This window comes from Schistocerca gregaria, chromosome 2 (assembly GCF_023897955.1).
Source record: "Schistocerca gregaria isolate iqSchGreg1 chromosome 2, iqSchGreg1.2, whole genome shotgun sequence".
NCBI lineage: Eukaryota > Metazoa > Arthropoda > Insecta > Orthoptera > Acrididae > Schistocerca > Schistocerca gregaria.
In genome coordinates this window covers 300572752-300599886 of record NC_064921.1, presented here as the reverse complement: position 1 = coordinate 300599886, position 27135 = coordinate 300572752, and the positions used below count along the sequence as shown (strand labels likewise).

Below are 27135 nucleotides of genomic sequence, written 5' to 3'. Positions count from 1 at the left end.
TGCAAAAATGTATAAATGTATGTGCAAGTTTTAACAAATTTCCCAGTAAAGGATGAGGAAGGGAGAGAGAGTGGTGAGAAATGCATGTTTGAATATTTTTTTTTTTGGGGGGGGGGGGGGGGGTGAGGCCCCCACTTTTAACTATTGGGGAGGGGCACAAAGTACCTTGCCCCCCCCCTCCCCCCCACGTCGGCACCACTGATTGACCCTATTGTTTTTAACACTTTTCTACATAATAAACCCTAACCTGAAAGTTGCCCCTCCCTACTCCTTTTTTATAAAACACATGTATTGTTTTTAACTTTTGAGAAGCCTGCTGTATCTGACTAAATGTTATTCCCTTCCAAATCCAAAAATGTGTCTTTATTGCTTAGATTACAGCAGATTATTGTTCCTAATCAACTGTAATAGGAGCATTTGTGTTTCAGACATCCAAGTTATTCTTTGTTCAGCTAAACTTATGTAACAAGGCACAGAAGTACCTGAGTGTTTAGTCATCACCTGAGTTTTACAGCCTGCTACAACCAACATTCTTTCAGGCAGGCCACCAGTGTCAGGGAACTAGCACATATCAGTAGAACCTGTGACAACTGAATCCATGCTGCACTAACCTGTCAGGACCTCAAGAGTTTGGCAAAACATGTGAACAATGCTAAACCTGAGCAGAGCTGTGTTCATATTAGTCATATGCCTTGAGTGTTTCCAGCTCTTTCAGCCTTGGGTCAACAAGATCATATTGCATGCTTATGAGGTATCATCTCAGTTGTCTAGTCAGTATTGTTGTTTTATGCATTTAGGTTGAGCGTAGGAGATAGCAGACATTGATTCACTGATCTGTCTGCAGTAAAGATCGGTAAACAACCCATCCAGATTTATTTCTCACGAAGTGCTCTATCAGAATGGCTTTCTTATGAGAACTGACTGCTGCACAGTGTATTTTATTTTATTTTCTTCTAAAAGTAGCTTGCAGTGAGTAAATGTACTTACGAAAGATAAGCTCCAAACGTTTGTGGGTGCCATTTTCTGTCGATTCTTGTGAAGATAATTCTCATCAGAGTTATAACATGAACTTTAGATCTAACCTACATTATGACATCAGTGAGTGAGCAACCGTCTCACAGTCAAGAAGTAATATGATGGCATCTTAATCTCCAGGAGATTTAATTAGCTACATTATAAAAGGCACTTGTACTGCTGTGAGAAATGCCAGTAGGATAAGATGGGATGTGTTATAACTTCATAATTGAGATGAAACTTGACTTTGTCAAGAAGGATTCAGGGTGTCAAAATTGAAAGGCAATTACTGTTATTGTTAGCAGTCATTCCAATGTCCGTGTCTGCAACTCAATGCTTCCTCTGTGTGGTGAGTAGCAATCGGTCCTTTGCTTATTGTTGTCATTCCATCCTGGAGTTGTTTGGTGGTGATATAAAAGTAATTAGTATTTTGTACAGTTTGCACTGTGAGACCACAGGCAACCACAAATGCCTTTAATTAAATCGTTAAAAAACTAATATGTGTGCTAGATTTCCTGTATCATAAAAAATCACACTTATTTCATAAATATATGCGTACAATGTAATAGTGTACTTAGGCAAAGCTGACTGAAAACAGTAATTGAATAAAGCAAAAGCATTTTAGAATCTATTGTGGGTGGTTGAATCTTCCTCAATAATCCTTCCTTGAATAACACTCGTGCAGCTCAAAAAGATCCATCATGAAGAAACTAAGTACTATCTCATTGTTATTTCTTATTGGACCAAGTTGCTTATGTGAAAAATTACATATTATATACTGTTTGATAGTTACTAGTTTTCATTATTGTGAGTACAAACTGTGTATTCTTTATAGCAGATGTTGGTCATCAACAGGTAATGAATGAGTCACCCTTATCTGCTTATTCGTTCACGAATTCATTACATGTTATAGATCTCATCTGGAATGTAGCTCAAGTCAAAGTATACATTAGCTAAAGAATGCCGCTTTATTAGTTATTTGAATGGCATTTGTTATTGGTTGATATTACTACCAATTCACTTGCTAATAAAGACAGTGTTGGTTTTTTGTGGTTATATACAGGGTGATTCAAAAAGAATACCACAACTTTAGGAATTTAAAACTCTACAACGACAAAAGGCAGAGCTAAGCACTATCTGTCAGTGAATTAAGGGAACTATAAAGTTTCATTTAGTTGTACATTTGTTCGCTTGAGGTGCTGTTGACTAGGTGTCAGCGTCAGTTGATGCTAAGATGGCAACCGCTCAACAGAAAGCTTTTTGTGTTACTGAGTACGGCAGAAGTGAATCGACGACAGTTGTTTTATGGGGCACTGAAAATCTGCGGGAAACAACTCAGTATGAACGTGACTCGCCTAAGGTGAACGTTTTCTGTGCCATTTCAGCCAATAAAGTTTTTGGTCCCTTTTTCTTCGAAGGTGCTACTGTAACTGGACTACAGTATGTGGAGATGTTAGAGAATTGGCTGTTCCCTCAGCTCGAACAAGAAGCACAACAATTCATATTTCAGCAGGATGAAGCGCCACCACATTGGCACTTATCTGTCCGTAACTACCTAAACGTCAACTACCCGAGGCAATGGATCGGCCACCAGGCAGCCCGTGACAGAGCACTTCATCACTGGCCTCCAAGAAGCCCTGATCTTACCCTCTGCGATTTTTTCTTATGGGGGTATGTTAAGGATATGGTGTTTCGGCCACCTCTCCCAGCCACCATTGATGATTCGAAACGAGAAATAACAGCAGCTATCCAAACTGTTACGCCTGATATGCTACAGAGAGTGTGGAACGAGTTGGAGTATCAGGTTGATATTGCTCGAGTGTCTGGAGGGCGCCATATTGAACATTTCTGAACTTGTTTTTGAGTGAAAAAAAAACTTTTTAAATACTCTTTGTAATTATGTATAACAGAAGGTTATATTATGTTTCTTTCATTAAATACACATTTTTAAAGTTGTGGTATTCTTTTTGAATCACCCTGCTATTCCATTTTAGTTTTTTTTTTTGGGTCATCAGCCTTTTTTTTTGTTCTGTAACACTACACATCAAATACTTTGTTTATTTTGTGTTCAAAGTTTCCAGTTTCATACTATGGGACTGTTATTTATCTTCTTCAGGTCACACACATAAAGGACACAAAATGAGGCAGAGAGAAAGATAGTGTTACACTAATTTCGCAAGATCTAAACATGGCTTCGGGTGGCTCATCATTAGACAGTACAGGGAGCAATGGTAAGTGAAATGATGAGAAAAGTCTGTAATTACTTCATGCTTGATGATCCCGTACTATACATTTTGAATTTAACTGTGTGACTTCTGGTATTTATGAAGTAGTGTTGTATAGAATTGAGATGTATGTTACAGTAATATAAGCAGTGTTACTTTTATATGTTTCACTCAGCCAAATATCACACTTAAATATCTTCAAAATTTCGCAGCCCTGTCAGCAACTGTTGTTGTTGTTGTTGTTGTTGTTGTTGTTGTGGTGGTCTTCAGTCCTGAGACTGGTTTGATGCAGCTCCCCATGCTACTCTATCCTATGCAAGCTTCTCCATCTCTCAGTACCTACTGCAACATACATCCTTCTGAATCTGCTTAGTGTATTCATCTCTTGGCCTCCCTCTACGATTTCTCAGTTCTACCAACTGATCCGTTCTTCTGGTCAAGTTGTACAACAAACTTCTCTTCTCCCCAATCCTATTCAATACTTCCTCATTAGTTATGTGATCTACCCATCTAATCTTCAGCATTCTTCTGTTGCACCACATTTCGAAAGCTTCTATTCTCTTCTTGTCCAAACTATTTATCGGCCATGTTTCACTTTCATACATGGCTACACTCCATACAAATACTTTCAGAAATGACTTCCTGACACTTAAATCTATACTCGATGTTAACAAATTTCTCTTCTTCAGAAATGCTTTCCTTGCCATTGCCAGTCTACGTTTTATATCCTCTCTACTTCAACCATCATCAGTTATTTTGCTCCCCAAATAGCAAAACTCCTTTACTACTTTAAGTGTCCTCATTTCCTAATCTAATTCCCTCAGCATCACCTGACTTAATTCAACTACATTCCATTATCCTCGTTTTGCTTTTGTTGATGTTCATCTTATATCCTCCTTTCAAGACACTGTCCATTCAATTCAACTGCTCTTCCAAGTCCTTTGCTGTCTCTGACAGAATTACAATGTCATCGGTGAACCTCAAAGATTTTGTTTCTTCTCCCTGGATTTTAATACCTACTCCAAATTTTTCTTTTGTTTCCTTTACTGCTTGCTCAATATACAGATTGAATAACATCAGGGAGAGACTACAACCCTGTGTCACTCACTTCCCAATCACTGTCTCCCTTTCATGTCCCTCGACTCTTATAACTGCCATGTGGTTTCTGTACAAATTGTAAATAGCCTTTCGCTCCCTGTATTTTACCCCTGCCACCTTCAGAATTTGAAAGAGAGTATTCCAGTTAACTTTGTCAAAAGCTTTCTCTAAGTCTACAAATTCTAGAAACATAGGTTTCCCTTTACTTAATCTTTCTTTTAAGATAAGTCATAAGGTCAGTATTGCCTCACGTGTTCCCATATTTCTACAGAATCCAAACTGATATTCCCCGAGGTCGGCTTCTACTAGTTTCTCCATTCGTCTGTAAAGAATTCGTGTTAGTATTTTGCAGCTGTGACTTATTAAACTGATAGTTGGGTAATTTTCACATCTGTCAGCACCTGCTTTCTTTGGGATTGGAATTATTATATTCTTCTTGAAGTCTGCGGGAATTTCCTCTGTCTCGTACATCTTGCTCACCAGATGGTAGAGTTTTGTCAGGACTGGCTCTCGCAAGGCCATCAATAGTTCAGTAGTTTTAATGGAATGTTGTCTACTCCCGGGGCCTTGTTTCGACTTAGGTCTTTCAGTGCTCTGTCAAACACTTCACGCAGTATCGTATCTCCCATTTCGTCTTCATCTACATACTCTTCCAGTTCCATAATATTGTCCTCAAGTACATCGCCCTTGTATAGACCCTCTATATACTCCTTCCACCTTTCTGCTTTCACTTCTTTGCTTAGAACTGGGTTTCCATCTGAGCTCTTGATGTTCATATAAGTGGTTCCCTTATCTCCAAAGGTCTCTTTAATTTTCCTGTAGGCAGTATCTATCTTACCCCTAGTGAGATAAGCCTCTACATCCTTACATTTGTCCTCTAGCCATCCCTGCTTAGCCATTTTGCACTTCCTGTCGATCTCATTTTTGAGACGTTTGTATTCCTATTTGCCTGCTTCATTTACTGCATTTTTATATTTTCTCATTTCATCAATTAAATTCAATATTTCTTCTGTTACCCAAGGATTTCTACTAGCCCTCATCTTTTTACCTACTTGATCCTGTGCTGCCTTCACTATTACATTCCTCAAAGCTACCCATTCTTCTTCTACTGTATTTCTTTCCCCCATTCCTGTCAATTGTTCCCTTATGCTCTCCCTGAAACTCTGTACAACCTCTGGTTCTTTCAGTTTATCCAGGTCCCATTTCCTTAAATTCCCACCTTTTTGCTGTTTCTTCAGTTTTAATTTACAGGTCATAAACAATAGATTGTGGTCAGAGTCCACACCTGCCCTTGGAAATGTCTTACAATTTAAAACGTGGTTCCTAAATATCTGTCTTACCATTATATAATCTATCTGATACCTTTTAGTATCTCCAGGGTTCTTCCGTGTATACAACATTCTTTTATGATTCTTGAACCAAGTGTTAGCTATGATTAAGTTACGTTCTGTGCAAAATTCTACCAGGCGGCTTCCTCTTTCATTTCTTAGTCCCAATCCATATTCACCTACAATGTTTCCTTCTCTCACTTTTCCTACACTCGAATTCTAGTCACCCATGACTATTAAATTTTCGTCTCCCTTCACTATTTGAATATTTTCTTTTATTTCATCATACATTTCTTCAATTTCTTCGTCGTCTGCAGAGCTAGTTGGCATATAAACTTGTACTACTGTAGTAGGTGTGGGCTTCGTACCTATCTTGGCCACAATAATGCTTTCACTATGCTGTTTGTAGTAGCTTACCCGCATTCCTATTTTCCTATTCATTATTAAACCTACTCCTGCATTACCACTATTTGATTTTGTGTTTATAACCCTATAGTCACCTGACCAAAAGTCTTGTTCCTCCTGCCACCGAACTTCACTAATTCCCACTATATCTAACTTTAACCTATCCATTTCCCTTTTTAAATTTTCTAACCTACCTGCCGATTAAGGGATCTGACATTCCACGCTCCGATCTGTAGAACACCAGTTTTCTTTCTCCTGATAACGACATCCCCGCCCTGGAGATCCGAATGGGGGACTATTTTACCTCCGGAATATTTTACCCAAGAGGACGCCATCATCATTTAATCATACAGTAAAGCTGCATGCCCTCGGGAAAAATTACAGCTGTAGTTACCCCTTGCTTTCAGCCGTTCACAGTACCAGCACAGCAAGGCTGTTTTGGTTATTGTTACAAGGTCAGATCAGTCAATCATCCAGACTGTTGCCCTTGCAACTACTGAAAACGCTGCTGCCCCTCTTCAGGAACCACATGTTTGTCTGGCCTCTCAACAGATACCCCTCCGTTGTGGTTGTACGTACGGTACAGCTATCTGTATTGCTGTGGCACGCAAGCCTCCCCACCAACGGCAAGGTCCATGGTTCATGGACAGACCAAGTTGCATCGTTTACCTAGAATTTACCTATGTTTCAGTTGGATAACCCACCCTTCTTCAGAGTAACAGTATCTACTGTTTGTCCATAGTTGACATTGTCAAGCTAAAACTACAATCCATAAATTATCGTCAAACTGTAAAACGTATCTGGCACTGCCTCGGCCCCACTTCGTGACCGCGATGCGGCAGCCACGAGTGCTGTACTAGAACTGACCGTAGCATCATGAGGCCTTCCTAGGTGGACACAATACCTTGCGCCTGCGCATAAACTATATGATAGTTACTTGCTGGTACAAGACGTGAACTTAACTCCTGACCTTGAATTTACTAGGAAAGTGAAATAAAAGGTATAGCTGAGGAAAAGGGCCTATATGTTAACCTGTGCAGAACGTACTTGGATCGACTGTCTTAACATTTATGAAGTATTCATTGGTCATGATATGAGGAAGATGACGTGCTTAACAGGTATGGCCTATTTAGGAAAATTTTTGTGCTTAAGCATGAAGTTTAGTCACCTAAAAAGAACTAAGGAGTGGGAAGGACAATATGAAGCCAACATCGTTATTATTACGACTGGTCTAGAATTTTTTTAATGACGTAACTATTAAGCACTTGCTCAGCTATGGTTACAACACATGAAAATGCTATTGACTTAGCACACAAATGGTCATGATTGAACTTATGAACAAGTCTATATCTATTTTGTAACATCCGGCAATACAGGCCATACAAATTAGATGGTGATTATTCAAGATTAGTATATTTGACCTGAAATGGTCTAGAATCAACTCAAAACCTAATGCACGTGCCTGATTGAACTTCTTGGCGAAGTTATGGTTATGAGTTGCAGAAAACACCATAGTAGGGGATAATGTGGCGGCAGTGGGGTACTCAATTTGCCCTCATGGAGGTGATCCACACACATACTGTAAAAACTGTGTGGGGGCCACTGCCATCATAATATGGGCCTGGAGACCACAGCCATTGAACTTAGGGAATGACAGCGGAAATATGCTTAAACCTAAAGTGTGACTTGGCGAACATCGCTCCAGTCAACACAAACTGTTGACCAACATAGGTCGATTATGCTCTAAGCAAGTTTTTAAGTGTGTTGACTAGAGCGATGTTCACCAAGTCACACTTAAGCTTAGAGCATAATCAACCTATGTTGGGCCTCATGACACTATGGTCAGTTCTAGTACAGCACCGAATTGTGGTCACGAAGTGGGGCTGAGGCAGTGTCAGATAAATTTTACTGTTTGACGATAATTTATGGATTTGTAGTTTTAGTTTGACGATGTCCACTATGGGCAAACAGTAGATACTGTTATTCTGAAGGACGTTGGGTTATCCAGACTGAAACCCAGGTAAATTCTAGGTAAACGGTGCAACTGAGGCTGTTCATAATTAAGATTAAATATCACACTATCTCAAATGTTTTTTTCTTTGAACATTACCCTACTGCCACTATTTGGAGAGATTTGTTTCACTTTTGCCTGCTTTCCTTAGATATTTTGTGGAAACACTTACTGCCAATTGAGATTCTCATTTAGTGTGTCGTGTTTCATGATGGCATTGTGTGAGGTCGCAAACTACTCCATTTCTGTGTGGTGGTTTCTTTGTTAAAAAGTAGAAATGGCTTTCATGATGCCATCTTTTTCAGCTTGTTGCATTTTCTATAACTGGATCATATATTTTCCTTTCTTTGGCTTTTATTTGCTATGCTAGTGTTCCTTGTTCATTATGAAATGTTTGGTTACATGGAGAGCTTCTGCAAAAACTGAAATTCTTAACTCAGTTTTCAAATGTTCCTTTAGAAAGGAGAACCCAGAAGAATTGCCCCAGTTTAATCCTCATGCCATTGGAAAGATGACTGTCAGTGATGTTGAGAAACAGCTGAAAGTGAACAGAGCTCCAGGGTCTGATGGAATCCCTATCAGATTCTATACTGAATTTGTGCCTTAGTTAGCCACTCTTCTAACTATAAACTATCGTAGATCCCTCAGACAAAAAGCTGTGGCCAGTAACTGGAAGACAGCAAAGGTCACACCTATCTACAAGAAGGGTAGTAGAAATGATCCATAAAACTACTGTCCAATATGATCGGCATCAATTTGTTGTAGAAACGTAGTACATATTCTGAGCTCAAGGATAATGAGGTATCTTGACCAGAATGACCTCCTCACTACCAACCAGCGTGGATACTGTGAACGCTTGTCACATGAAAACCAACTCTCTCTTCTCTCGTGGGACATAGCGAAAGCTGTTGCTTAAAGCAGTCCGGTAGATGCAGTGTTTCTTGACTTCCAAAAGGTATTTGATACAATACCACATGTACACATACTATCAAAAGTACAATTGCATGGGGTATCAAGTGAAATTTGTGACTGGATTGCGGACTTGTTAGTAGGTAAAGTGCAGCATGTTATCTGAGGTGCAGAGTTGTTGTCAGATGTAAGAGAAACATCTGGTGTGCCCAGGGTAATTTGTTGGTACCCTTGCTGTTCTTGTTGTTTATTAACGACCTTATGGACACTATTCCCCCCCCTCCCCCCCCTTCCACTGCCGCCAATGAACCATGGACCTTGCCATTGGTGGCGAGGCTTGCGTGCCTCAGCGATACAGATGGCCTTACCGTAGGTGCAACCACAACGGAGGGGTATCTGTTAAGAGGCCAGACAAACATGTGGTTCCTGAAGTGCTGGTGCTGGTACTGCGAATGGCTGAAAGCAAGGGGAAACTACAGCCATAATTTTTCCCAAGGGCATACAGCTTTACTGTATTTTAATGATGATGGCTTCCTCTTGGGTAAAATATTACAGAGGTAAAATAGTCCTCCATTCAGATCTCCAGGCGGGGACTACTCAAGAGGACGTTGTTATCAGGAGAAAGAAAACTGGTGTTCTACGGATCGGAGCGTGGAATGTCAGATCCCCTAATCGGGCAGGTAGATTAGAAAATTAAAAAAAGGGAAATTGATAGGTTAAAGTTAAATATAGTGGGAATTAGTGAAGTTCGGTGGCAGGAGGAACAAGACTTTTGGTCAGGTGAAGACAGGGTTATAAATACAAAATCAAACAGGGGTAATGCAGGAGTAGGTTTAATAATGAATAAAAAAATGGGAGTGCGAGTAAGCTACTACGAAGAACATAGTGAACGCCTTATTGAAGGAAATATAGACACGAAACCAACGCCTACCACAGTAGTACATGTTTACATGCAAACTAGCTCAGCAGATGGCTAAGAGATTGAAGAAATGTTTGATGAGATAAAAGAAATTATTCAGGTAGTGAAGGGAGACGAAAATTTAATAGTCATGGGTGACTGGAATTCGAGAGTACGAAAAGGGAGAGAAGGAAACATAGTAGGTGAATATGGATGGGGGATAAGAAATGAAAGAGGAAGCTGTCTGGTAGAATTTTGCACAGAGCATAACATAATCATAGCTAACACTTGGTCCAAGAATCATAAAAGAAGGTTGTATACATGGAAGAACCCTGGAGATACTAAAAGGTATAAGATAGATTTTATAATGGTAAGACAGAGACTTAGGAACCAGGTTTTAAATTGTAAGACATTTCCAGGGGACTCGGACCACAATCTATTGGTTATGAGCTGTAGATTAAAACTGAAGAAATTGCAAAAAGGTGGGAATCTAAGGAGATGGGACCTGGATAAACTGACTAAACCAGAGGTTGTACAGAGTGTCAGGGAGAGCATAAGGGAACAATTGTCAAGAATGGGGGAAAGAAATACAGTAAAAGAAGAATATGTAGCTCTGAGGGATGAAGTAGTGAAGGCAGCAGAGGATCAAGTAGGTAAAAAGCCGAGGTCTAGTAGAAATCCTTGGGTAACAGAAGAAATATTGAATTTAATTGATGAAATGAGAAAATATAAAAATGCAGTGAATGAAGCAGGCAAATAGGAATACAAACTTCTCAAAAATGAGATCAACAGGAAGAGCAAAGTGGCTAAGCAGGGATGGCTAGAGGACAAATGTAAGGATGTAGAGGTTTATCTCACTAGGGGTAAGATAGATACTGTCAACAGGAAAATTAGAGAGACCTTTGGAGAAAAGAGAGCCATTTGTATGAATATCAAGAGCTCAGATGGAAACCCAGTTCTAAGCAAAAAAAAAAAAAAAAAAAAAAAAAAAGCAGAAAGGTGGATGGAGTATATAGAGGGTTTATACAAGGGCGATGTACTTCAGGACAGTATTATGGAAACGGAAGAGGATGTAGATGAAGATGAAATGGGAGATACAATACTGCATGAAGAGTTTGACATAGCACTGAAAGACCTGAGTCGAAACAAGGCCCCGGGAGTAGACAACATTCCATTAGAACTACTGATGTCCTTGGGCTTGCCAGTCCTGACAAAACTCTACCATTTGGTGAGCAAGATGTATGAGACAGGCGAAATACCTTCAGTCTTCAAAAAGGATATAATAATTCCAATCCTAAAGAAAGCAGGTGTTGACAGAAGAGAAAATTAGTGAACTATCAGTTTAATAAGTCACAGCTGCAAAATACTAACACGAATTCTTTACAGACAAATGGAAAAACTGGTAGAAGAGTCGAGGGGCATGGAAGGGAAGCAGTGGTTGGGAAGGGAGTGAGACGGGATTGTAGCCTCTCCCCAATGTTATTCAATCTGTATATTGAGCAAGCAGTAAAGGAAACAAAAGAAAATTTCGGAGTAGGTACTAAAATCCATGGAGAAGAAATAAAATCTTTGATCGCTGATGACATTGTAATTCTATCGGAGACAGCAAAGGACTTGAAAGAGCACTTGAACGGAATGGACAGTGTCTTGAAAGGAGGATATAAAATGAACATCAACAAAAGCAAAACGAGGATAATGGAATGTAGTCGAATTAAGTCGGGTGACGCTGAGGGAATTAGATTAGGAAATGAGACACTTAAAGTAGTGAGGGAGTTTTGCTATTTGGGGAGCAAAATAACTGATGATGGTCGAAGTAAAGAGGATATAAAATGTAGACTGGCAATGGCATGGAAATAGTTTCTGAAGAAGAGAAATTTGTCAACATCAAGTATAGATGTGTTAGGAAATCGTTTCTGAGAGTATTTGTATGGAGTGGAGCCATGTATGGAAGTGAAAGAAAAGCACTCCGTCTTCAGGCCACAAGTGGCCCACCGGGACCATCCGACCGCCGGGTCATCCTCGGGTGAGGATGCAGATAGGAGGGGCGTGTGCTCAGCACACCGCTCTCCCGGTCATTGTGATGGTTTTCTTTGACCGGAGTCACTACTGTTCGGTCGAGTAGCTCTTCAGTTGGCATCACGAGGCTGATTGCACCCCGAAAAATGGCAACAGCACATGGCGGCTGGATGGTCACCCATCGAAGTGTCGGCCACGCCCAACAGCGCTTAACTTTGGTGATCTCACGGGGACAGGTGTATACACTGCAGGAAGGCTGTTGCATGGAAGTGAAACATGGACTATAAATAGTTTGGACAAGAAGAGAATAGAACCTTTCAAAATGTGGTGCTACAGAAGAATGCTGAAGATTAGATGGGTAGATCACATAACTAATGAGGAGGTATTGAATAGAATTGGGGAGAAGAGGAGTTTGTGGCACAACTGGACAAGAAGAAGGGACTGGTTGGTAGAACATGTTCTGAGGCATCAAGGGATCACAAATTTAGCACTGGAGGGAAGCGTGAAGGGTAAAAATCGTAGAGGGAGACCAAGAGATGAATACACGAAGCAGATTCAGAAGGATGTAGGTTGCAGTAAGTACTGGGAGATGAAGAAGTTTGCGTAGGATAGAGTAGCATGGGGAGCTGCATCAAGCCAGTCTCAGGACTGAAGACAACAACAACAACAACAACATGGACAATATTAATAGTAACATCAGATTTTTTACAAATGATGCCATTATCTATAATGAATTACTGTCCGAAAGAAGCTGCAATAAATATTCAGAGTGTGAGACCTGCACCATGTAGGACTAACAGAGGATATTGAGCATATACAGAGAAGGGCTGTATGAATGGTAACAGATTTGTTTGACCTGTGTGAGAGTGTCACAGAGGTACTGAAGAAACTGAACTGGCAAACTCTTGAAGATGTACCTTAATCACCCTGAGGAAGTTTACTTACCAAGTTCCAAGAACTGGCTATAAGTTACAACCCTAGGAAGGCACTAAAACCCCCTATGAACCCATCACATAGGTATTGCGAGGACAGGATTATATTAATTACAGCATATATTAAGGCATTTAAAAAATCATTTGTCCCACGCGCCATACATAAATGGAATGGGAAGAAACCCCAGTAAATGGTGCAGTGGGACGTATCCTCTGCCGTGCACTTCTCTACAGCTGTAGATGTAGTTGCTTAAATGGCTGTTAAGTAATGGTCAAACTCGACAAGGACACCAATATTGTGCGATAAAAGACTCTTTATCAAGCAGGAGTGTTGCAGTGATAAGACACTAGACTTTCATTTTGGAGGACTGCAGTCCCTATCCCCATCTGGACATCTGGACTTAGATTTTCTGTAGTTTATAAAACAAATATCGGGATGGGCTCTTTGATGAAGACACATCCAGTTTCCTTTTGCATTCTTCCTCAATCTGAGCACATGCTCTGAGTCTAATGACCTCATCATTGATGGGACATTAAACTCCATTCTTCCCTTCTTTTATTAATAAACAACTTTGATAAAATGGTAGATCATTTCTATGTCATTGATCCTTGACTTGGATACCTCTGTGTTTGAGGGGTTGGGCTCAATTAATTGGCGTATGTATTTAAAGGTCTTTGCATATTGTATTTAGCTCAATTTGCCCCTAGTTCTTCGGAAACTAGCTTCATGTCCATTATAAACTGTATTATGTCAAGTGAGATTTGATGGCCTCCATTTATGGATTCAGTCAATAATCTGTTGATCTTTTAACTGTCGTGTTAAAAGAATAGATTTTCCTCTGGCTCATTTATTTCTGTGTCACAAAGACTGGGAATTGCCATTTCTTGCATAATAAAACTGCCTAATAGATGTTCACAAATTTGTATGTATGGCCCATTTATGAAACAAATGATGTTCAAAACTCAGTTTTCATGACTCCTTCCATCATTCATAATTATTTTTGGTAAATGTGGTAACATAGTAATTAAGACTTAGTCGATGAGTGAAGCCCAACCATCTTAAAATATTTTTCCTGGTTTTCTGATGTATAACTCTACAGTATGATCTGGAAGATAGAAGAAGGGATTTCCTGTGATAGTTTCCTCCCTTAATTTTTACCCAGCTAAGCCATGTTTCCACCTTTTAAATACTGTTCTGTTGACTGAACGCTTAATCAACATTTACTTTGTGGATGACTTTCTTTGTTTTACCTGGTATGCTGCACTTTCCCCTATCTATCCTGGTTTCCTCCCTGAGGAAGGAACTAATGTTATAAAAACTAGACTGAGTGTTTTAACTTTTAAATTTGACAATTGCAGTACCGGAATTTTTCTTCCTGGAGGTATATACTGGCTAGCCATTCTGTCCGTCTGCAATATTATGCCATTTATTCATTCATTTGATGTGTAGGAATTTATTACTGTTTTTATATAACTAGTTCACAAGGTCTTTAATTGTGAATGCATGTAGTGTTTTTGCATTAATTACACAAGTTCATCCAATGAAATAAGTCGTCCTGTTATCACTCTTGACAAGTTTGGATTTTGCACATGTGTTGTGAAAAATCGTAATCGTGACTGTATACTTACTCAATTAGTTTCATGGGTACTGCATATGATGCCACATGTTTATAAATATGAAGAGATTAAAATCAGCTATCGTGCGTGGGGATTGAATGACGGTTTATACTTTGGATATATTAGTATAACAATTGTAAAAACTGACCTTCAGATCAGTGAGGGTTACAGCAGTGTGTGTGTGTGTGTGTGTGTGTGTGTGTGTGTGTGTGTGTGTGTGTGGGAGGGGGCAGGGAAAGGGGGGAGGGGGGAGAGAGAGAGAGAGAGAGAGAGAGAGAGAGAGAGAGAGAGAGAGAGAGAGACCATACGACCCTACCTAAGTCGTCGTCCTCCCTCCATCTGAATCGTTTGTATGATGTAATGTCCATCACATTGGTCACAGGACTGATCTCAGACGGACACCACATCCTTGTAATGAATATTGTGATTTCTTATTTGTTGTACTTCCTGAAAGGCTGAAACTCTTTGCCTAACAGGGATTCAAACCCTGAATCTTTTCTTTTGCAGGCAATACTATGACATTTTGAGACACAAACATGACTTACAACCCACCTAACAGTTTCTGTTTAAGAGGACACTCTCCTGCATGCTTCGCTTTACTACTACTCCTATGACAAAGCAAGCTATGGTTGAGGTTGGGCATTATGATTACATAGCTCAGTGGATAACAGCAATGTCTATGAAGGGCAAAGATGCTGATTCATGTACTGACCCAGACCAGCATAGGTTTTAATTTCTAAGGGAGTAAATAACAGCCAACACTCAGCCGTAGAGTGAAAAAATTATTCTGATTATTGATTGCTTGCATAGTCACATTTTAATTGCTTGTTTCTCTTCACTAAGATACAGTCCGATGCAGTTGTCATATATGTCTCTCATCTGAGAACTATAAGGTTTATGCAATAAACCCATGTATGTAAGACAGTTATATTTTCAGCAATGACTACCATTTACAGATTTTTACTCGAGGTTGGAAATATTGCAATGTATGTTAATCAAAGTTTTTGATTACTGAAGTATTATTCTACTGTAAACCAAAGGTCAGTGATTGGAGGCTCTAGAAAATAATTTTTTTGAAATGTATTGAAGGCACAGTGTATGTCATCATTAATTTCATTCTTTGGATTTGCAAAATTTGAGCACATTGTATGTAGCAGCATGATTAATTCTGTTTTGATCCAAATACAGATTTAATCAATAGCAGTGAAGGTTATTTTTCATCTACTATCATACTTATTCATGTAGAACTGTAATTAACAAATGCTATTTAAAATATATGTAGGCTTTCCATATTTTTTGGGTCCAACCAAAGACGTACTACCATTTTCCTTTGGGTCCAACTCAGGACATATTTTTGAAATCAATTAAAAGTCATAACAGTTTACTGAAACATTAAATTTTAGTTATTCAGATGTGATTTTCACTAGATATGACCCTTTTCAGAACTGGTTTGTATGTTATAAAATTCACAATAAAGAAGTTCTGAAATAATTTTAAATTTAGCAGATGTTTAACAGTAGATTCTGAATGTCTACTGCTTTCTGCAGATCAAATATTCTCCATAGCTGAACAATCCCCTTCAACTGGAGCAGATGACAAGACATTGCAGACTCAACCATTTTAGAAATATGAAGTGGGCCAAAAGGCACTGCTCATCGCAACCTATTGAAAACATTGTTTGTTTATGATGATTATAGATACTAGCACCAGAGTGCACTGATATATTTTTTTCATATAATAATTGATACAAACACCAGAATGCACTGTTGTTAAAGCAAACATCTTTGACGTTGTACATTGTTGATTTTCATCTGTTATAAAGACATTTTCTTATGAAAAATGTTTTTGCTTAAAAAAAGTGTTACCAAGGTGGTTGTAATTTAATAATAAATGAGTGGAATAATAATTTCAACACTGTTCCACCTACAAGGAAGACTGACTACAATTTACAGAAATGTTTTCAGAAAAGTGGAGCCACAGAGAATTGCCCCTGGTTAAGTAGGCCAACAATAAGTCATGAAACTAAGCTTAAGATTTTACAAGTGGTTATCCAGAGCTCTAAAAAGTCTACTCACACCTCTCAAATAGGGTATTTCTAGAACTTCTGTGCAGAGAATTTTGCATAAGGCCAAATTCAAACATTACATACCTCATCTCATACACAAGCTATTGGAAAACAATCCTGGTTGTAGCCTTCAGCTTTGCGAGACAGTGTTAAATGTATTAGGAGAAAGTGATAATGAGTTGTTTCCTAAGATAGTGTGAAGTGATGAGGCAACTTTCAAATTATCAGGTCATGTCAACAGTCACAACTGTACATATTGGTGTGCAGAGTACCATAGAATTGTTTCTGAGTGCCAGTTAAATTAACCCGGTGTTGCTGTTTGGAATGGTATTTCATGTCATGGAGTAAATTGGTCTTGGTTGTTTGATGACAGTAACAGGAGAGAACTACCTGGAAATGTTGACAACCCATGTGACTCTGAGACTACAAATAACGTGCGACAACTTCAACTCACTTTGCTTTCAACATGGTGGATCCCCACGTTACAGTGGGTACCGACTTTTGGCCCAGTGTGTATTGCAAGATGAATTACCAGTCTTTAGAAACTTCCCACTTCTCTTCAACAATGTGTGGTACTTTTTCAGAATGTGAATCACGACCTATACTTTGGTTTTGAATTACCTGGTTCATTACATCATTTCAGAAGTTTATACTAAACACACACTTCTTTCAGACCATGCTTAAATGATGAGACAAAAAACAAATAGAGGTAAAAAGATCAAAAACATGCAGATTAGTTACTTCACACAAGAGAAGACCATAAACACATTGGCTCTGCTATGTTGCCAAATGACTTTTAAGTGAAAAGTTACGGTGGGACTGGTAACCATGCCTCTCAGTCAATGTCAGCTATTTGTTTGGACACATGTATCATGGTAGTGACACCACTATGAGAGAATATTCTCATTGAGATAAAGTGTATTTCAGCTGGCAAATTTCTCATCTGTTTTTCCCAGGTGAGCTCATGTTGATGTTTCGAGACACTCCTTGCAGAACTGTTTGATCTTATTGGTTATACAGAAAAACACAACTGTCCTATTACACTGCAAAATTATTCAAATCTCCCCCACATGCAGATGTATGTATGTGAAAATTAACTGAGATCCTTACAGAACTCCAGTTGTTTTATAGTCAAGTCTGTAGGTATTAAAAGGATCTAGCTAAAATTTTTGGCCTGCTATGAATAATCAGTTTTTCTCAAATAACTTGCCTTGCAGACACTTTTGTTTCCCCCCTTTCTTCCATTATGTTATAATCTCCCCCCCCCCCCCCCCCCACTCACACTTTCTCTCTCTCTCTCTCTCTCTCTCTCTCTCTCTCTCTCTCTCTCTCTCTCTCTCTCATTTACTTACATTGCTGCTGGTTGATTCATTAAACAACATATTTTTGGATAATTTTCAGGAACGCTGTCCAGAAGCTATACAGTGTCCAATAATGACAGAAGTAACTCATCTGGGGTTGCCTCTGTAAGAGACTATGATGGCCTTAAGCAACAATGTGACAAAGCGATGCATGAACTTCAGCTACTCAGGAGGTACAAAAATATATTCACATTTCACTTTTTTTAGTATATCTTTATTTTTTTATATAAAAGTGATATGATAAGTGTATTTTCGGAGGTGGTGCATGACAGCTTAAAAAAAAAAAAAACCACGTTGCGCCTTGAGTTGCTGATAAAATTGTTTGTTCAAGCAACCAGTTTTAGTCGACTGACCATCATATGACATGAATCTGTTCATAGCATTAGCACTGACAGCAGTTACAGCATGAATGAACGCACTACCCATCACAACTTTTACTAATTGATGATGTGATTTATGATATGATAGCAGTGTCTGATTAATGGTGTAATCATCTGACATTCATGATTTTATATTTCACCTAACATGATGCTCTGAATACTCTACTTTGCTGAACCTGATCAGCACCTCAAGGCAGTAATATGACCTTTTCCTAGCATGATAAGAAAGGCTAATTTTGTCTATGCACTCCTTGGTGCTTCATGTGTGTTCAGTTTTTAAGTTATGTGGCCTTATCATTTAGTTGTTCTTATGTATTATGTACATCTTGTAGTAATTACTGACTACTTTAATTAAAAAGTAATTATTTTGAAAATAATAGGTCTCTGCTATGTGTACCTCAAACTAACATGCCCTATAATTTACAGCATTTCTGGGGCACTTGTACTAGAGTGTTAATTTTGAAAATTAAGGGATGTGCCCAGTAATCAGAGAGATTATGTTGTCAGGAATTTTTGCTTTGAATGCTGATAACAAATCACGTGAGCAAAGAAAGGGTCAGTTTTGGGTGGTTCATAATTAATGTTTTCAAGACTACTAAATTTTCCAATCCTCATTTTTACTGTTATATACTCATTATGTTTGTTCCTGTTAACAAACAACTGGCAGATCTTATTTAGATTTCTTGACTTTAATAAGCAACTTGTGGATCTTATTCACAGTTGCCAAACCCTTTCAACATTTTAAAAGTAAAATGCAGACTCTAGGGAAGCCATTTTCCTGCATAAGCTGTTTTGTTTTGAAATTAGTTAATTTTGCCCCTTTTGGGCATTTAAAGCTACCTGGTGGCAAAAACAGTAGTTATAGCAGCATGTTTTGATGTGTTGTATTGTTGTACTAGGATAATACATGCATAAGGATCACATTTATCCCTTTTTTACATATGGGTTTCATGTTTGAGATAGTGTCTTCCTGGAGATATCATTTGCTGACTTATAATTTGATAAAAGAAGCTGCAAAACATTGGAGACTTCGCTCCTAAATTAAAGAAACTGTTGAATCATTCTGACCTGAGGTTCAGTGATGAACCTACTACTTGTCTTTATCATATAGCCATTTTGCTGTCAAAATTTGAATCTCTACAAATATAATGCCATAACTCTTTCTCAAAGAAGAATCGTCACATTTGAAAACAAATTTGAGCTGAATTAATCAACCAGTGGTAAATCAACTGTAGAATGTAGGTTTTTAAACTGTCAAGTGGAAATCTATTACAAACTGGCTAATCTTCCATCTAATGAAACATTTGAAAAGTTTAATAGCATTTTGAGTTTTCTTAAGAGTTTTCCCTTTTAAAATTCATGGGGTTAGTAAATGGTATTAAAGTCAATGTCAAACACAAAGTTAATATGTAGTCAAGTGTCATCTCCTAGTAACTTTGACCATGACAAGTTACAGAAACAAGCAATTTCAGGTAAACACGAATGTATAAATTGCACAGAATATACACGGCAATTGTCAGGCTTAAAAGAAAAAATGCTCACATCTCCCCATATGGAGAAAATTCTCTCTCACATTGATACGAAAGAAATTATGCTTTAAAGAAATCTCTGCAGATTTTTGTGTCTCAGGGGGGATAAGTAAAATAGCTAGAAAGTTGGAAAGTTGTTCTAACAGCACCAAGGAAAGAACAGGGCAAAGTCTTTGTGACAAAGTAAAAAAATTGATTATCAGAATTTTTGATGATGCTGGTGTTAAATAAACTTGTCCTTGGTATGAAGGACTGGATCCCTACAAAACCTTTCACCTGACTCCATTAAACTCCTGACCCCACTGACACTCCGCACCCCTACCTTCTACCTTTTACCTAAAGTTCACAAACCCAATCATCCCGGCCGCCCCATTGTAGCTGGTTACCAAGCCCCCACAGAACTTATCTCTGCCTACGTAGATCAACACCTTCAACCCATTACATGCAGTCTCCCATCCTTCATCAAAGACACCAACCACTTTCTCGAACGCCTGGAATCCTTACCCAATCTGTTACCCCCGGAAACCATCCTTGTAACCATTGGTGCCACTTCATTATACACAAATATTCTGCACGTCCAGGGCCTCGTTGCGATGGAGCACTTCCTTTCACGCTGATCACCTGCCACCCTACCTAAAACCTCTTTCCTCATTACCTTAGCCAGCTTCATCCTGACCCACAACTTCTTCACTTTTGAAGGCCAGACACACCAACAATTAAAGGGAACAGCCATGGGTACCAGGATGGCCCCCTCGTACGCCAACCAAATCATGGGTCGCTCAGAGGAAGCCTTCTTGGTTACCCAGGCCTGCCAACCCAAAGTTTGGTACAGATTTATTGATGACATCTTCATGATTTGGACTCACAGTGAAGAAGAACTCCAGAATTTCCTCTCCAACCTCAACCCCTTTGGTTCCATCAGATTCACCTGGTCCTACTCCAAATACCATGCCACTTTCCTTGCCGTTGACCTCCATCTGTCCAATGGCCAGCTTCACTCGTCCGTCCACATCAAGCCCACCAACAAGCAACAGTACCTCCATTATGACAGCTGCCACCCATTCCACATCAAACAGTCCCTTCCCTACAGCCTAGGTCTTCGTGGCAAACGAATCTGCTCCAGTCAGGAATCCCGGAACCATAACACCAACAACCTGAAAACAGCTTTCGCATCCCGCAACTACCCTCCTGACCTGGTACAGAAGCAAATAACCAGAGCCACTTCCTCATCCCCTCAAACCCAGAACCTCCCACTGAAGAACCACTTGTGACAGGATACTTCCCGGGACTGGATCAGACTCTGAATGTGGCTCTCCAGCAGGGATACTACTTCCTCAAATCCTGCCCTGAAATGAGATCCATCCTTCACGAAATCCTCCCCGCTCCACCAAGAGTGTCTTTCCGCCATCCACCTAACCTTCGTAACCTCTTAGTTCATCCCTATGAAATCCCCAAACCACCTTCCCTACCCTCTGGCTCCTACCCTTGTAACAGCCCACTGGTGTAAAACCTGTCCCATGCACCCTCCCACCACCACCACCACCACCACCTACTCCAGTCCTGTAACCTGGAAGGTGTACGCGATCAAAGGCAGAGCCACGTGTGAAAGCACCCACGTGATTTACCAACTAACCTGCCTATACTGTGAAGCTTTCTATGTGGGAATGACCAGCAACAAACTGTCCATTCGCATGAATGGACACAGGCAGACAGTGTTTGTTGGTAATGAGGATCACCCTGTGGCTAAACATGCCTTGGTACTCAGCCAGCACATCTACAGTGTTACACCGTCCGGGTTATCTGGATACTTCCCACTAACACCAACCTGTCAGAACTCTGGAGAGTTATCCGCCAGGCCTCAACCTCCGCTAATATCAAGTTGCCGCCACTCATACCTTATCTGTCTTTCAACAACATCTTCGCCCGTGTACTTTCGCCTCGACTGACATCTCTGCCCAAACTCTTTGCCTTTACAAATGTCTGCTTGTGTCTGTGTATGTGTGGATGGATATGTGTGTGTGTGCGCGCGAGTGTATACCTGTCCTTTTTTCCCCTTAAGGTAGGTCTTTCCGCTTCCGGGATTGGAATGACTCCTTACCCTCTCCCTTAAAACCCACATCCTTCCGTCTTTCCCTCTCCTTCACTCTTTCCCTCTTTTCTGAAGAAGCAACCGTTGGTTGCGAAAGCTTGAATTTTGTGTGCTTGTTTGTGTTTGTTTGTGTATCTGTCGACGTGCTAGCGCTTTTGTTTGGTAAGTCACATCAACTTTGTTTTTAGATATATTTTTCCCACGTGGAATGTTTCCCTCTATTATATATATAAAACACACACACAGAATTTCGAGCTTTTGCAACCAGCGGCTGCTTCGCCAGGAAAGAGGGAAGGAAAAGGAAAGATGAAAGGATGTGGGTTTTAAGGGAGAGGGTAAGGAGTCATTCCAGTCCCGGGAGCGGAAAGACTTACCTTAGGGGGGAAAAAGGATAGGTATATATATACACACACACACACACACACACACACACACACACACACACACACACACACACACCCATCCATACATATACATGGTATATGTATGGATGTGTGTGTGTGTGTGTGTGTGTGTGTGTGTGTGTGTGTGCGCGCGAGTATATACCTATCCGCTCCCAGGATTTGGAATGACTCCTTTCCCTCTCCTTCCCTCTTTCCTGAAGAAGCAACCGTCGGTTGCGAAAGCTAGAAATTCTGTGTGTGTGTTTGTGTGTTTTATTTATTGTGCCTGTCTACCGGCGCTTTCCCGCTTGGTAAGTCTTGAAATCTTTGTTTTTAATATATTTTTCCCATGTGGAAGTTTCTTTCTATTATATATATATATATATATATATATATATATATATATATATATATATATATATATAGGACTTACCAAGCGGGAAAGCGCCGGCAGACAGGCACATGAACAAAACACACACACAGAATTACAAGCTTTCGCAACTGGCAGTTGCTTCGTCAGGAAGGAAGGAAGGAGAGGGAAAAATTTATGAGCATGAGTGTAGTTATTCACAACTGAATGATAGTCTCTTTTTGATCATTTAGTAAATACAATGTCTTCCACCAGCTTCTCATGAATTTCATTTTCTGATTATGAGTGTCGCCGCATTGCACTGGGTGAAACACAGATGCCAAGAAGTGAGGCACCACCTGCTTTGCGCAGTAGCACGTTCTTGCACTGCACTACGCAAGACTATCTTTCTTATTCACTTGATATGGTGCTGTGCTATACTTTAATGTTCATCACTCTCGAACAGTATCCAGTTTTCGGTACCACAGGTAACTCGTTCAAATGGCTCTAAGCACTATGGGGCTTAACATCTGAGGTCATCTGTCCCCGAGACTTAGAACTCTCCCTTAAAACCCACACCCTTTCATTTTTCCCTCTCCTTCCTTCCTTCCTGACGAAGCAACTGCCAGTTGCGAAAGCTTGTAATTCTGTGTGTGTGTTTGTGTGTTTTGTTCATGTGCCTGTCTGCCGGCGCTTTCCCGCTTGGTAAGTCTTGGAATCTTTATTTTTAATATATTTTTCCCATGTGGAAGTTTCTTTCTGTTTTATATATATATATATATATATATATATATATATATATATATATATATATATATATATATATATATATATAAACAGAAAGAAACTTCCACATGGGAAAAATATATTAAAAACAGAGATTCCAAGACTTACCAAGCGGGAAAGCGCCGGCAGACAGGCACATGAACAAAACACACAAACACACACACAGAATTACGAGCTTGTGTCTGTGTATGTGCGGATGGATATGTGTGTGTGTGTGTGTGCGAGTGTACACCTGTCCTTTTTTTCCCCTAAGGGAAGTCTTTCCGCTCCCGGGATTGGAATGACTCCTTACCCTCTCCCTTAAAACCCACATCCTTTCATTTTTCCCTCTCCTTCCCTCTTTCCTGACGAAGCAACTGCCAGTTGCGAAAGCTCGTATATAAAAAAAAACTGTGCGGATGGATATGTGTGTGTGTGTGTGTGTGTGTGTGTGTGTGTGTGTGTGTGCGAGTGTACACCTGTCCTTTTTTTCCCCTAAGGGAAGTCTTTCCGCTCCCGGGATTGGAATGACTCCTTACCTTCTCCCTTAAAACCCACATACTTTCATTTTTCCCTCTCCTTCCCTCTTTCCTGATGAAGCAACTGCCAGTTGCGAAAGCTCGTAATTCTGTGTGTGTGTTTTGTTCATGTGCCTGTCTGCCGGCGCTTTCCCGCTTGGTAAGTCTTGGAATCTTTGTTTTTAATATATTTTTCCCATGTGGAAGTTTCTTTCTGTTTTATATATATTATTGAAAGCAGTTTGCGATAATGTCACCAAAGTGTCGGGGAGTCTGAATGTTAGTAAAAAGATGCGACAGTGATGACATATCAAATACAGTTTTATAGTAATAAGCACAGACAGCAGGGAGGTTTAACTTCTGTCAGCATAGGATGTGAGGCAGAATAAAAGTGTCTTCTACAAAGTATCTTATACATTCATAAATAGTGCACTCACCTATCAACCAAAGCCACCCAGTCTTTTTGTTTGCAGAAAATAACATGCACAGAACTGTGAAACAATAAAAATAAAAAATAAAAACATATTGTTGAGATAGTCTGAAATTTGCAGGCAACACAGTGAAACTATACGAAGATGTGATCACACAATGAAAGAACTTGAATACTACAGGGGTCAACATTTGGCAGCAATGAATCAGCTGGAAGCTGCTGCTCAAGAGTCTTCAACTCTAAGGCATAAATACAGTGATCTGGCAGCAGAGAAACAACGTTTAGATAGAGAAGTGCAGAACTTGCAGAAGGAAGTAACGGAACTTCGATGTCAGCAACAGGTAAGCTAAACATGGTATCATATTTTTATTTCTAAGACTTTTTTGAGACTGGTTTAGAAATATGTTGGTGCTGATACCTTGAGTATTTTGGTTTGTTGGATATGTCACTTTTCAGTGTGTGCGAAAAATGTGGACATCTAGTAGAATTTAAAAAGTTGCATCAGCAGAAAGAAAAAAGTAAGAAACAGGAAAAGGTGGTAGTAAGATACGTGATTATGAGAGGGAAATAGAAATTTGCACTGAAATGTGGATCAGAAAAAGCAGAAGGCATGTGAAAGGATAGAATTTGGAGGCAAAACGTACTATTTTATTTTTTCCTGCACATTGTGCCTCCTTTTTTTTATGTTTACTGTATTTCTCCAGATTTCTTTTTTAGCAAAAATGGATCCCTTTTGGTATCACCTTCTTGTCTGTCTGTCCGACAGGTAGAAACCTTTTTACTCAGTAACAGGTCCATGTATCAAGTCGAAATTCATGCCACATACTAACACCTGTGGTCTCTTAACGGTGCAAAAAATTGAACCTTTGAAGTCAGTACAATCAAAAGATACAGCTATAGCTATTTACATTACATATTTTGATACTTACAAACTTTCTCATCGAAACCTACTTTGCATTGACATAGAATCATGAAATTTGGCAAAAATTAAGGTCTCATAGTAAAAGTAAAGGGAAAAATCTGAAAATTGTTAATGTATGATTATACCACATGAAAAAAAAATTGTCATTGTTATCCGACTATCTCTGTTCGTTTGTCCGTGAAGACTCCTTTTTCGGCCATTAATGTCGCATATCTGATACTTGCAAAAACCTCTTATCAAAACCTATAGGCCTTGCTGACCTAGAATAATGAAATTCAGCAAGTAGCAAACTTTCACAGCAAAAGTGAAGGAAAAAATCTGAAAATTGTTAATTTGAAGTCATATCACATGGAAAACATATTTTTTGGTAATTTGTTATGAAGCAGTCCAACTGTCTGTTAGGACTCCGTTTTCTCAGAAACGGATAGACCAATCAAGTTGAAACTTACGTCACATACTGAGGTCTATGGTACTTTGGCAGTGTAAAAAGTTTAACTTCTAAGTCAATGCAGTCTAAAGACACGGCCATTTATGTCACATATTTTGGCAGTCACAAACTCATTCATTAGAATGTGTAGGGTACTTCCCATTGACCTAGAATCACGAAATTTGCAAGAAGCAAGGTTTAAAAGCACATGTAAATGAAAAATCTGAAAACTGTTAATTGGTAAGTATGTCCCACAAAAAAAAAAAAAATACTTTATTGTCATTTGTTATCAAACTTCAAACTTAACATTAAAACATTCTTGGAAGTCCTCGAATTCTTGGGACTGATATCTATCCAGTATCAATTTCAATAACAGGCAAAAATATCAAGATTATCAAGTCGCAGGATGGGCGGACTGTCTATGTACATAATGAAGTTTGTATGGAACCCTCAGAGCGTGAATCCTACTTGCGCCTGACCAATTGTTTATGTATATGAGGGTATACCGAAATGTAATCTCTCTGAATTTTTTTATATGAAAACTCTTAAAGCTTTTTAAATAAAACAAATGTTAGTAACATTCTACATCTTTATTTTTCATGTCTACAGATTTACAGCCTTCTGCCATTAAATGGCTCTGAATTGTAGTGTGTAACATGATGGTGGGTAATGAACAATGTCAATGCATGAGGAACACCATGCTGTAATCAAGTTTCAAATTCAAAGAAATTGTCCACACATGGGGATCCTCTCCTTCAGCGTGATCCTCGGGGAATTCACCTCTCTTTTATGAATATGTGCTTGGCCACTTCAGGGCCCCAACCCTTGCAATGCTACTTCCCTTTCTGTGCTGCAAGAGTATCTTCTTCTATTCTTTTTTCCTCTTTGCCTTTTCAATAGTTTGTCCTCTTGGTGCCAGCTGTGATTGGATATGGTTTGTGATTTTTAGACACTAATTTTCTTCGCTTCCCGTGTTCTACAACATTCAATTTTTAACTATATGAGGATGGTTTAGTGAGTTTGGAAAATTTCCATGAAAGAGCAGAACATTTACATTGTGTCTTCATGCTTGATAAGCTTGATTATTCCAAGGATCTTGTGAAAAGTGATTGGATGTACAAAAAATCTACTCACCATGCGCCAGCAGGAGAACGCACATATAAAAAAAATGTTTTAACTGTGCAAGCTTTCAGAATCTGCAGATCCTTCTTCCGTGAAAAGGGTAAGGAGGAGGTATGATGGAAAAAGATTGGAGATGTTTAGAAAAAGGGGCAGAGTTCAGAAAAGTCACCCAGAGCCCTGGGTCAGGGAGACTTACCAGATAGGTTGAGAAGGAAAGACTGATTGTTTTGGACTGCACCATAAATATAAAGAATTTCAACACTGTGCAGTGTATAGTTCATTGTTGACGGCTGTCTGAATTGCTCTGTGTGTGGACTTCAATTGAAAATGGAGGAAACTGAG

General features: G+C 39.4%; 1 protein-coding gene across 6 annotated transcripts in view; it reads left to right on the top strand.

Annotated features, from left to right (window-relative positions):
* The window catches only part of LOC126336915 (disks large homolog 5-like), a 185498-nt gene that overhangs the window by 10452 nt on the left and 147911 nt on the right, over positions 1–27135 (top strand). For all 6 annotated transcript variants that reach the window (XM_050001046.1, XM_050001047.1, XM_050001050.1 and 3 more), the window contains exons 2-4: positions 3131–3245; positions 17920–18052; positions 24444–24663. In XM_050001046.1, coding sequence (XP_049857003.1) covers positions 3203–3245; positions 17920–18052; positions 24444–24663 — 396 coding nt within the window. In that variant the 5' untranslated portion in view covers positions 3131–3202. The remainder of the gene's footprint in view (positions 1–3130; positions 3246–17919; positions 18053–24443; positions 24664–27135) is intronic.